The sequence below is a fragment of the Corvus kubaryi genome, unplaced genomic scaffold (genome assembly GCF_017639235.1).
Source record: "Corvus kubaryi isolate FWS band 111438036 unplaced genomic scaffold, C.kubaryi_AGA036_p1.0 37385, whole genome shotgun sequence".
In the NCBI taxonomy this organism is placed as follows: domain Eukaryota; kingdom Metazoa; phylum Chordata; class Aves; order Passeriformes; family Corvidae; genus Corvus; species Corvus kubaryi.
This window is the reverse complement of record NW_024581127.1, coordinates 1,586,868-1,599,777: the sequence shown is the minus strand read 5'-3', so window position 1 is coordinate 1,599,777 and position 12,910 is coordinate 1,586,868. Positions and strand designations below refer to the sequence as shown.

The window sequence follows — 12,910 nt, the reverse complement described above, 5'->3', positions numbered from 1 at the left end:
GTACCATTTGCTGTTCTTGCGCATCCCTGGTGCAGGAAGAGCAGTTGATGTGGAGCAGCTGTGATGAAGATGGGCTAGTGAAAAGTCAAAAGCCAGGTTCTTAAATTAAAATGCTCATACAATGGCTCAAATATCTAGTGAATCATCTAGATAGTGTTCTATAAGCAGGGGAAAGAGAGAAAGCAAGGCAAAAGACTACACAGACATTAATTCGCTCATCTGAATGTACTGTCATTCTGCCATACTATTTCTGATTTGAACCTAATTGTTTTAAATTGTCTTTTGAGAAATTGCCTAAAGGTCGAAAGGAGAATCTGCAACCAGTTCTGTCAAGGCACTTCTTGTTTGGTTTTTTTCCCTCCAGTCTTTTTATTTGTAAATGTGTGACTTTTTTCAGTTATCAGACAAATTTAATTATTCTTTTACTACTATTTTTTTGTATGTAGAAATTCTAAAGGCTTGATCTGTCTCTGAAATCTTAAATACTCCTCCGAGCTACAGGAAGATAGGTATATACTGATTAAAAAATGACAGCTTTTGTGTTTCTTTTCAGTGTATGCTGGAGAAGGTTGGAAACTGGAATTTTGATATTTTTCTTTTTGATAGACTGACAAATGGTGAGTTTACTTTTAGTATTTCATTTGTGTTTTATCTTCTAGCATAACTTAACTATTGCACTTAAGTTGCAGTATGTGATTGCTTGTTCACTAAAAAGCACAGATTTCATCAGGTAGTACTTTTTGATTTAATAGTCTTTAATCTGAGTCCTAGTTTGCCTGGTCACTCCATTAAAATAATGGTACTGTCAGTACTGATAATAATAATTGATTTGTAGAAGAGGTCCTTCATGTACTTTATAGGTTGCTGTTCTCTCTTAGTAATTTATAGTAGTAATTTGATACAAATTAACAAATAATTTTACGATCTGGACTTTTTTTTTTTTCCAATTATGGGGTGCTGGTAATTTTTAAGTTTGTGTCCAAAAGGTCATTTATATTGAAAAAGTATTTTTCTGATAAATTGAATGTTAGAGAGAATAGTTTCATTTCTTTATAGTGCCATAAGAGGCATGTTGGTGTGAATGCATTATAATTATGACATAGAATACCTGGAGAATTGGGAGTTGAGCAGAGGGAAGCTGCTGTACACATAGCTTGCACAACATAGAAAAATGAAGAGAACATTATGGTGACTTTTGTGTGCCCATTACAAACAGCAGTAGGAACTACAGAAGTAGTTAAAAAAAACCCCTAGGTATTGTTAATTTGTAGGCAGAAAAGAGATCTGTAAACGTGCTGGGAAGGAGGAGGGAGGACTGCTGCAGTGGGTAGGGTGAAGTTTTGCATTATAATCTCAGCAATGGCAGCTGGGTTTTGAACAGAATGGAAGAAGGAGATGAGCAAGTCCAACATCATGGTGACATTTGTGCCAGTGTGGGAAGAGAATGGAGGGCAGATCTCGCAGGTTTTGCAGCAGTCATGTGGAGTAGGTAGCAGAGTTGCAATTAAAGTTGCCAGAAGAAGAAATTAAGTTCAAGGAGGAGAATGTGGCACCAGAAGATCCTTTTCTCTTCTGTTTTATTGAAGGGGTGTTTGGCTTAACCAAATGTAAAAGTAGTAACCTCACAGTTTATATTTAACACAGAAAATGGGTAGAAGAAAAATGAAAATAGCAAGGACTTGTAAAAATAGAATGCTTATATAGCTAATGATAAACTTTACATAACTGAATGAGAAAAAGCTATGTGTACAAGTGAACATGTATGTATAGCTTCTTTTGGATTAGTTTATCAAATGGGAGAAATCTGAAGTTGTCCTTCTTGTAAGAGCCCTTCCTACCTTTTGTTTGTGCTTTTTTCAAATACATTTAAGGTACTACCAGAAGAACATCTCTTGAGGAAGGCTTACGATACCACCATCCATTTTGCATCCTAATTAAATCATTTTAGGAGGACATTTTGATCAGGCAGCCTTGTTCTTTACAGCTTGTAAAGGCAGAATGCTGTATATAAAACCCTGCTGGATGAACTGTCCTGGATGAGTCTCTATGAAAGAATTTCCCTAGTAAATGTTCCAAGAATTGCATATTTCATTGTGAGGAATGTGTACATGAGAATACATTAATTCTAGCCTAGTAATAAGCTTGATTTAGAAGGAATTTTTGTCTTTTTGTACCTCAGTTTCTGTCTGTGCTAGGTTCTGTAATGCTAAATGAAGATTGTCAGCCATGACATTGTTTGCGGACCAAATAACGGACAAGCTATTTCAAATAAACATTGCGGATTATATCTCTGGCTCTTACAGTTTTACTTATTTTACTGGTACAAAAGATTGTAATAAAGCTATGAGTAGGCAAAATATATATTCTAAGCTTGTAATATTACACAGTTTTTGTAGAGTTCTGGGTGAAATAAGAAGTCCAGCAAAATATATGATGAAAATGAGAGATAGCATATTTGCAGTGTGCGCTAATCAATAGTGTTGTCTAGCTTTTCTCTTTGCCTGATTATATTTATATTTTGTATATGTGTTTGGGATATGTTGCATAAATATAATTATAAAATTGATTATCATTATAATGGGTTTGCATGTTGAAATGGGTTGGTTTTTTAATGTTCAGTAACATTTACTTCCTATCAGTTGCCATTGGACAGTTGCTGAATGCATTACAGTTAAGCAAAACCAATGGTGATTACTAGAGACAGCTAATGGAAACTTGTCATGCAGTGAGATTTAAATATTTATCATGAATTGGTGTAGAAAAATTTGCTTGTATAATTTTTGTAACCACTTTGTTTGAAATAATACAATTCTTATGGGAGAATCACTGATTTCATGGCTTCCAATGAATTAGTATTTTCATCTTATTTTTAGGAAACAGTCTAGTCAGCTTAACCTTTCATCTGTTTAATCTACATGGACTAATTGAACACTTCCAGTTAGATACGATGAAACTTCGTAGATTTTTGGGTAAATACGGCTTTTTATTTTGATGAATATTGCTGTTTATCTGCATTTTTATACCTTAACTGAAGTCCTGGTTGTAGTTTAGCAATAAGGTTTGAAGGGTACTGATGCAGTTTACATTGTGCAGTGATTTGAATTATATTAATTGAGATGATCTCTCACAGTTTTTACGAGTACAGAATTTTCTGTGTTAAATCCAAACAAGTATTCTCAAGTTTAATAGTTTCATAGCTGATGCTTTATTCTATTTATTAAACCTATTTAATATCTATTAAACAATCAGGAATATGTGTGACATTTGTATTGGGAAAGGTTAGACAGCTCCTTTCTTTGTTCTGATTTTCAGTTCCGTATTGATCTTTACTTTTTCCAGTGATACAGTTTCCTAACTGTATGGAATGTTTCGACTTGGCCATACTTTCTGGTGCCAATTTGATGTTACCTCTGGCTTGCTCACATTCTCCTACAAGAAAGCACTGTATTGTGGACATAGTTTCTCCCTAGACAGAGTACAAGACAATTTTAGTTGAATGTTTGGATCTGTGTCACTGGAATGCATCTTTGGAAAGAACTGTAAATACAATGTAGAATATTCAAACCAAGTGGTACATTCACTCGACAGAGCTGTCTGCATCCCAATACCATGGACGGGTGCTGTTATGAGACCTCCTTCCTTTGGCTCTTCTGTGACAGTATCTTTAATTTTGTGAAGTAGAACTGAGCAGGAGAAACAAGTTTCTGGTCCCTTTTAGCAGGCTTTCACAGTTTCAGAGAAAACAATTCTGTGGTTACAAAGCTTGTCACTTAACAGGGGAGAAATCACATTTGGAAGGTTTTTCTCCCCTTCCAAATAGGAGAATGTTTTTGTTTTCATAATTTAGTTCTTTCAGCTTAAAAAAATCAGTTTTGTCTTGCATTTCATGTTGTTTTGAAGTGGACTCAATTTTCTCCAATTTCAGAAATGTTAATCAGCTGACCTTAATGACTAATATGTTGGAATGTGAGGGAAATGATCATAGAAATCTGGTTGAGGCTGCTCAAGTTCTAACTGAATGTGGTTTGTCTTTCTCATGTGGTTAGTTGAGATTATGCAAATGATAATACTTGAAAGACTAGTTAGAAATGACAGGGTTAGTTGACTGGTTATCAGAAGATGAGAGTTTTAACTACATATGACTACTCCAAGTTATAATCCACTAAAATGAGATTGGACTTTGAAAAAGGCAAAATCTATTCTAAATTTGAAATTGACAACCTTTCCCTTTTTGTTAATGCCTTCTACTTAATATCAGTAAAAAGCTCTGTCTTAGTCCATCATAAAAATCAAGGAACCTTTCTTCGAAATACAGCTTCTTAGCATGAACACAATTCATTCTTTTCTTTTGCTACCACTTACACTCTAATCCTTAGTAATCTGAAGATCAAATTCCAGAAGACTAGGACAGCTCAAATGGTCCAGTGCCACACAAACTTCACATTATATGAGAATCTACTGGAATATTTTTAAGGAGAGAAATCTGATTTTAGTCCTCTATAGGCTCTCAATATTTTTTCTGTGTATGTGTGTAAATATATACACACACACACAGAGTCTTTCAGTGATTTCCACCAGCTGCTTGGAGATCTGCCTCTTCTTACTATGTCTTTACAGATTCTTACTCTAGACCTGAACAGGGGGAGAGAAGATGCAAAGTACTACCTTCCTGAAAACAGGGTTGTTGTGCTATTCTAGTTCTGGCAAACTGTGATCAAAATGTTGACCTAGGTCTGCTTTAATAAAATAACTAAGTTAGGAAAATTGTAGAGTTCAGGTAGCTGGATCAACCTATGAAGCCACAAAAAAATTAAGAAGCAAGCCAGTTATATATGCATTCATGCACTTGATGTGAGAAATAGGTGGGAGAGAGTATTACTGCAGGTTAATAAAGCCCAAAGACATTTATATTGATTTTCATTATTTTTCATATGAGCTGTCAGCTGCGCATTGAGTACTATTGAGACTACATGGTGGGGACAGTATTTTGACTTTTCATGAACCACAGCTCTTCACAAATAATCACATCAGTATTGCTGTAGCACTACAATCACAATTACATGGATCCTTCGGGCTTGTAAACTGAGTAGAAAAGAGGCTTGTGGGCATGTTTGTTTGGTGGGACTGACAGACTGTAGCCAGACAAGAAAATGTTCTTTTGAGGTTTGCTTGGAAGAACTAATGTGTTGTGTCAGGCAAAACTTCAGAATATAGTTTGATTGCTGTGCTTTAAGTCTTCGTCCCCTCCATCCTTTTTAACATTATAGTTTTTTCATTCCCTATACTTGAGCTAATGTTGATGCCCTTTAAAGAATTCTACCTATAATGTTCAAAGACAGCCAGGAAGATGGAGGAAAGAGGAGGAAAGCAAAGAAGAATAGGGAATATTGAATCTAGGTGTAGTTAGTCAGACCATCAGCTAAATGAGATTCTTTTCTAAATTGCATATGGGCTTAAGTTTGCCTGAGTACAAGTAGGAGAAGATGCCTAAAAATATACAGAGGTGGGTTTTCCACGACCACTTTCCTGAATGGGACAGAAAAGCACTTCATGTAACAGTGCTTAATTCCTCTAAAATCCTCTCTGCTTTCAGCTCATGATATGAAGTAATCCTAATGGTTTGGTAAATAGCATAATTTTCATTTTGTATTCAGTGTTGCCTCACCATTCAGACAGATTGTCAAAGACAGCCTTCCCTGGGAAATTCTCAGTGTCAGAATATCTCAGATTAGATATTGATTTCAAGTTGTTTAATTTTTGCTCTGAGGTGACTTTACATGTAGTTGATTTCCTTTAGCAAACACTGTTTCTTCGCATAAAAATCTTATAGCTGCGTCGTGGTTCAGCTGACTATTTATGGACTGTGACACTTTTATGTGTATGTAACGTGATATTGCATATTTCTGTGCTTAATAGGGGCATATAAAATGGTCCTTGAAAAAATTGCAATTTTATTTAAATTTGGATATTTGTTATTTTCCTGCAGTTATGGTTCAAGAAGATTATCACAGTCAAAATCCTTATCATAATGCAGTTCATGCTGCTGACGTGACTCAGGCCATGCACTGTTACTTAAAAGAGCCCAAGGTAAGGGAGCATTCTCACTTTTACATCACTCATACACACAGAAATATGTGTGTTTATGTGTAAATGCATATGAATGGATTGTGTGCACATATCACAGAACCATTTAGGTGGGAAAAGACCTCTGAGATCGAGTCCAGCCTGTGACCAAACACCACCTTATCTACCAGACCATGGCACTGAGTGCCACATCCAGTCTTTCCTTAAACACCTCCAGGGACGGTGACCCCCACCACCACCCTGGGCAGCCCATTCCAATGTCTAATCACCCTTTCTGTGGAGAAATTCTTCCTAATGTCCAACCTAAACCTCCCCTGACACAGCTTTAGACTGTGTCCTCTATGCCGTCGCTGGTTGCCTGGGTGAAGCAGCCAAACCCCACCTGGCTACAACCTCTTTTCAGGCAGTTGAAAATAAGAGAGCAATAAGGTTATATATCTATGCATATACATACATGCATACATATATGTGTATATGCACATACAGGTTTTATTAAAAGTAAAGAAACCTAAGAACCCAACACGAAACACTTTTGAGCTCTGTCTTGCTCTCCCTGTTGCTGAGGCTGTGGGTTCACACTTAGCAGTATGCTTTTCTTTTTTTCCCCCCTTCTGAGCTGACATTGTCTTTTGTGTGACTTCCTGTTGAACCAGAGCAGGGAATTACAGTTGTAGCTGTTTAACATAGTGCTGAGCCCCAAGACATTTATGTAGAACTGCAGCCTGAGTCAGAGCAGGAAACAATAAACCTGTGTACTTGTCATCTGGGGTGGTGTTTTTTCCTCCAGAAACTACCATTACCCTTACTTTGCTCAATTTTGCTGTTACTGAATAGTTTGCTTCTATGAGAGGCAGTTCCCAGCAATACATCAGGAGTTCTCTTTGACCATTCTTTTTAAGAAAGGGTAGAGTGACAGACCTTAAGGACCTAAACTAACTGAGCTGCTTCCTTACTGCTCAGGCTGCTGTCAGGCTGCTGTAAGTGATGTCTTGGACAATTTAAGGGTGAAGTCCTGTCCTTCTGTATTAAATTGAAAGCTGTAGTGCTCTGTAGCTAATGAGAAATTATCTACCTTGATGCAAATTATCACCAATCTCATATTCCCTTGAATAGCATAGCTCCTTATTCTCTGCTTCTGAGGTAAAAACAAGTAAGTTTTGGCTCAATAAAGCCTTTTTCAGAGTCTCTTTGCCCACTCCTCCCACTCAGTTTCTCAGTGCTGCTCTCAGACCAATTGGTGCTGTGAGCCAGATCAGAGCTGATACATGATGAGCTTTTTTATGGCATTCAGTTTGGAAGCCCTGAGCCTTTTTTATTTAATACTCGTGATGGGAGTTTTGTAATGCCTCAGATACAAGTATAGACTTTGCATTTTTAGTAACATACACAGCTATAGTTCACTGTACTGAACTACAGCTCTGTTGCACCAAAGTACATTATAAACATGTGAGGTGTGATAGATGGCAAATACAACAGGGAACATTAACTTCTGTCCTTGAAGGGTGTTTGCTGCATTTCACCTTTATATGGACAGAACTGTCTTCTCTGTTTTAGTGCAAACTAGACTTTGTTACTGAGTTTAAATTTTCAAACCTCTCAATCACAAGTACGAATAGCTATGAACAGTGAAAATAAGTCCATGTACATGCGTGCTGAGTTAATTGACATGCACATTGAAAATATTTGTGGCAGATTTTCCTCCTTTGGTTCTGTTCCTGGTAGACCTTGAAATACAATTTTGCATAAGAGTAGAAGTACATTCTGAATAGTTCTAAGTCTTCCAGAGCATTAGTTCCTTCCTCTTAGGAGGAGAGGTTTTCATGCTTTTTGAAATACAGTATGAATTTAAAGCAGAATAGACACATACGAATGGACTTGGTAAATGAGAGGAAAAGCTAATTTAAGAATTTTTCTGCTTTTATGGGGTCTGGTTAGGAATAGTGCTTCATTACCAGACACAAAGGATTTTGTGTGCTGGCATTTTTTAAGAGTGTACCTTCCTATTCATAAATAATGCTTAAACCATTGTTGAAATTTTGTAGCTTTTTTGGGGGGGAAATACTGTGAAAAGTCAGTGGAGTGTTCGTTTTACATCTTAGAAATTTTTTCCAAATTTCTATTGGCTGTTAATTACTAAAAACCAAAAATGCAGCACTCATGCATTTTTTCTAAGGCCATATTGCATTACTAACATTTGTTGGTTTTGCCTTGCAGCTTTCCAAATCTTTGACTCCATGGGATGTTCTGCTCAGTTTAATAGCAGCTGCCACACATGATTTGGATCACCCAGGTGTTAACCAACCTTTCCTAATTAAAACAAATCATTATTTAGCGACTTTATATAAGGTGAGGATAAAATCAGCTGTTTTGTTAAAACCGGGTTTTTGAGAGGAGTATAGGAAAGGAGTATAAATTGTGATGTGTTTAGCTAGTGGTAGGATTGAATCCAGACTTTGTTTCCACGTCACTGGGATAAAAAAATGTGCAAATTAACAAAGTATTCAGGATTTGTAAGTTTTAACCTCCTTGGAAAAAACAAAAAAGAAGAGAAGAAAATAAAACACCAACCCTAAAACACAGCCAAATTGACTGGTGCTGCTCTTGGTATATAACTCTTCAGTGTAAGAAAAAGGCATTGATTGATATTTGTTACTCCCTTTTAATTCACAGAATACCTCAGTATTAGAGAACCATCACTGGAGATCAGCAGTGGGCTTGCTGAGAGAATCTGGTTTATTTGCACATATGTCATTAGAAAACAGGTATGTTTATACCAAATAGTATAGATTAGTTTGAGATGCAGGCAATCTGTCACTTAGCTAAGACAGCCCTGCAAAACAAGATAAGTTATTGCATGGCAGTTTTGAGTACAAAATGCAGAGATCTATTTTAAGAATTCCTGGATACTGTGCTGGTAGAGTAGAGCAGTTCATGGTGCAACTTGATATTTGGAAAATAACATTTATTGCGAGCACATTGAAGAAGTGTATTCATGTAGTCAAGCACCTGTTCAGATTAAACTTGGCAGTCTTTTCTTGTTCTGCCACCACAACTGTAGTTTAAAATAGATCATCTTCACCTACTCTTAACAAGAAATAATCTTGAGACAATCAGTTCGTGCAATTTAAGAAAAAAAAGGGAGGGGGAGGAAAAAAGCTAAAAACCATTTTAGTCTTGCTGAAAGCTGCCAATGAAATATCCTGATATTTCTGTGAATGTTGCAAGAACTTTTCAGCAAAAGAAAACAAACAGTTCAGTGAAAATGCTTCTTATAAAGCTTGCATTTGTATAATAATAAATATGATAAAAAGAATGTATATCTAGGGATGACTGTTGTTCTTAATTGCTATCCTTTTGAATGTTTGGTGTCACTAATTTCAGGCAGCTGATGGAGAGCCAGATAGGTGATCTCATTCTTGCTACAGACATCAGTCAACAAAACGAGTACCTGTCCATGTTTCGATCCCATTTGGATAGAGGAGACCTATGTTTAGAGAACGCGAACCATCGTCACTTCATTTTACAGGTGATCTTGCTGGTCATGTTTTTGAAAACAGCACTTTAGTGTAAAAAACTTACTTAAAAATGCTAAATACTACTTCTGCCATACTCCTTTCTCCTCCTTTCAAAATGGAGCAGAACTGTCTTTAAGTCTTTCATTACAAAAAGGTTGTTCCCTCCAATTCCCACACCCAGCACTTCTCCCAAGTGATGGTGTGTTGGTAAGTCTGATAACTTAGAGCTGCTGAAGTGAGGTGTCTCCAAGACAAGGCTTAGCATTTCTAACGACTCCACTGCAGCCTCAGAACTGTGAAATGCTTTGTCAGAACATATTTTGGGGGAGGAAAGCACTGCTGTTGTGAATCATTTTGCAGTTGTGCTAGTGTGCTTTAGCAAACTTAAAAGCCTTGAGAATCTTTTTAGGTTTATAGGCATTTTCTTACTAGGTTCATATTGTGGGCTATAAGCGAAAGTGGACAAACAGATGGAACTTCTGTCTTGTGCAAACCATTGCTAAAAATACAAGCTTGAGAGCTAGAAATGGAAAACACTGCTTGCTTGCTTTGATGTTTCTGAATTTATTTTTGGCTCCTGTACCAGTGAGTATACTAAATATAGTGGTCCTGAAATACTTTGAGTTGACTGAATTTCCATATTACTCAGGGATGATCATGAGATCTCACAGTCCCCTGAGTGTTTTTTAAATATTACAGAACATAACTTTGGAGCACAAATGGTAGGTAGGTTTGTTATTCACAAAACCTAAAATAATCTGCTATCAGGAATTAAGTAATTACAGGCACTTCTGTTGCAGGAAGGTGATCTAACACTGTGTGTTAACTTGTTAGATGGCTTTGAAGTGTGCAGATATTTGTAACCCCTGTCGGACATGGGAGCTGAGCAAGCAGTGGAGTGAAAAAGTAACGGAGGAGTTCTTCCATCAAGGCAAGTAAGAGTAGAAGTATCTGTTAGTATATAATGTATTTCGTGTGGAGAGAGTGCCCATGAGCCCTCATCCATTTATATTTAGGACTAACAGATGTACAGTGCAGTATGGGATTTTTTTACTTCCATGGGTTGTGTTTCCTGCAAAAGGTCAGAGTTACTAAAACGCAGCAGAGAATCTCCTTAGAATCTGAACCTAGAATGGCTGGTGCAATACATCCTTCAGCTGAAAGGGGCTTCAGATTAATACATATGGCCACTTTAAAATTGCCCTAGTGGTTTCAGCAAATTATGGAGTATGTTCATCATGTGTCTTCAAGATTTAAACTTCAGCTGTGAGGCCTGTTGGTAAGCAAGTAAGAGCCAGGGAGATTTTTAGTTACTGTGTGGTTTAGACCACTTATGTAAGCAGTTAATAAAGCTGCTAAGTGACAAATAGAGTGAATTTTCTCCGGTATTATTAAATTGTTTTAATAATAAAATTAAGGCTAGTTTGGCTGACTTGAGACCTGCTAATTTGCAAGTGAATATGGTAAATGGGGAACAGACTGCTTTATTTGGTGCTAATCATGTGAGACTTCATCTTAGATAAAGGTGATGGGGAAGCAGAAACACAAATTGCCTTTAGCAAGAAATTTCTGAAGGCTAAGCTATCCACTTCCATATTGCTGAGGGGGGATTCATTTGTCATTTCTATGACAGTGTAGGAGGTTTTGCAAGAAAGAGGATGTTAATCCTTCAGGAAACCTGTGGTTCTATGGGGTTTCTGCAATTACTGTTTGATGAAAAATACCAAGTATTTAAATACAGTAGTTGTAAGTACTGTTAGTCTGACAGATCTACTTGTTTTTTTGGGAGATAGGAAGAGAAGTAAGTACATTCTGCCAGCTGCAAGGTACTATCCTTGTTAACCAACTTGCACAGCTCACTTCTGTTAGTGTTTGACTTTGTTGGAACTTGATGATTTAATGGTTGCATTATACTTTTGTTTCTTTAGGTGATATCGAAAAAAAATATCACTTGGGTGTGAGTCCACTTTGTGACCGACAGACAGAAACTATTGCCAACATCCAGATTGGTAACTGCAATTCAGTTTGTTTTAGTAGCTTTCTTTCAGGATGCAGTTTGAAAAAAAGCACCTTTTGGACACATTTCCTAGAGGCTGAACATGCTCTGTGTCTGTGTGGCAGCACTTTATTATAAAGAGCAATTTTATTTTAATTTGCTATGTAATATTTCTTGAATTGTTTATGAGTGCTGCTGCACTGACAGTCCTGGAGCCCCTCTGTTTCCTCCCAAAGCAGGTACAGCCTGGGAGACAGCTGTCTTGATTTCTCCCACACTGCTGCCCAGAACTTTCCTCATCTGTATGGTATTCTGGGAAGAGGAGGGTCCCTTCCCCTTGCCATGTGGTCTAGGGCGCCTTTTGCAGCGAGCTTGCCACAACTGGGCATGCTGGCTTTAGCTTTCTGGAATGTCAGCATTCCCTTTAAGTGCAGCCTTTAAGGAGGGGGGTGGGCAGAGATGTGACAGAGAATGGTGGATAGCCATTATATTAATGGTTTTTGCTAACCTGACTTGGATTTAAATAGTAAAATGTCTTTATATAGTTATTTTTAATAAAAGTTGCTTATGTAAGTTAAGTGGGACTCAGTTAAAAGTAAGGAAAAGAATACATTTAACTACAAACACAGTATGAGTTAATGCTTTAGATTGACACAAAAGCTGATGTGTTCCATCAGCTGCACTGTTTTAATTTAGAATGCTAGGAAATCATCTATTTCTTTAATTAAAAGACTCAATTTTGGCCATCTTACCATTGAATTTTTGTTTGGAAATAGACATTACAAATAAATGAACGTGCACACACACCAGCAAGTACATCGACATATTGTTCTGTGGCCTTGTTTAAAAAATGTCTAAAATTTGTCTTTTAAAGTGTTTTTAGTCAACTTAATATTGGGAAAATAATACATTCTTTTTTTCTCCCTATGTAGTGTAGTTCAGACACTCTGTGGGGTAATCAATTATAAAATCTTTCAGAAATTTAGGTTTTCTAAACTGTGTGACTTAATTGCTGATGTTTAGATTTCTCTCCCCCTCCATATTGTTCATATTTGTCTTCATTTGGTCATTGCTGTGAAAGAAAGGTTAATTTGTAATGCAGTGTATTGCTGTTCTTCTGACTGATTAGTAAAATCTTCTACATTGAGAGACTTTTTGTATAAAGATACCCTAAATATTGAAATGAATATTTAACTGCACATTGGAGAATAGTAGTTTGACACGTTTCTTTTTTGCTACTAAATTCTATTTAAAATGTTTGGTTTGAAAAATATTTTCATTTTTCTTTGTATTGTTTTTTTATTTCATCTGCCTC

At 36.7% G+C, this 12,910-nt stretch overlaps 1 protein-coding gene across 5 annotated transcripts in view; it reads left to right on the top strand.

Moving 5' to 3' along the window:
- Window positions 1-12,910, top strand: part of PDE7A (phosphodiesterase 7A) — a 76,136-nt gene that overhangs the window by 61,073 nt on the left and 2,153 nt on the right. For 4 of the 5 annotated variants that reach the window (XM_042036443.1, XM_042036447.1, XM_042036445.1 and 1 more), the window contains 8 exons: window positions 554-617; window positions 2,874-2,969; window positions 5,987-6,087; window positions 8,299-8,430; window positions 8,755-8,846; window positions 9,466-9,610; window positions 10,434-10,530; window positions 11,528-11,608. In XM_042036443.1, coding sequence (XP_041892377.1) covers window positions 554-617; window positions 2,874-2,969; window positions 5,987-6,087; window positions 8,299-8,430; window positions 8,755-8,846; window positions 9,466-9,610; window positions 10,434-10,530; window positions 11,528-11,608 — 808 coding nt within the window. The remainder of the gene's footprint in view (window positions 1-553; window positions 618-2,873; window positions 2,970-5,986; window positions 6,088-8,298; window positions 8,431-8,754; window positions 8,847-9,465; window positions 9,611-10,433; window positions 10,531-11,527; window positions 11,609-12,910) is intronic. The other variant, XM_042036446.1, reaches the window with a different exon arrangement.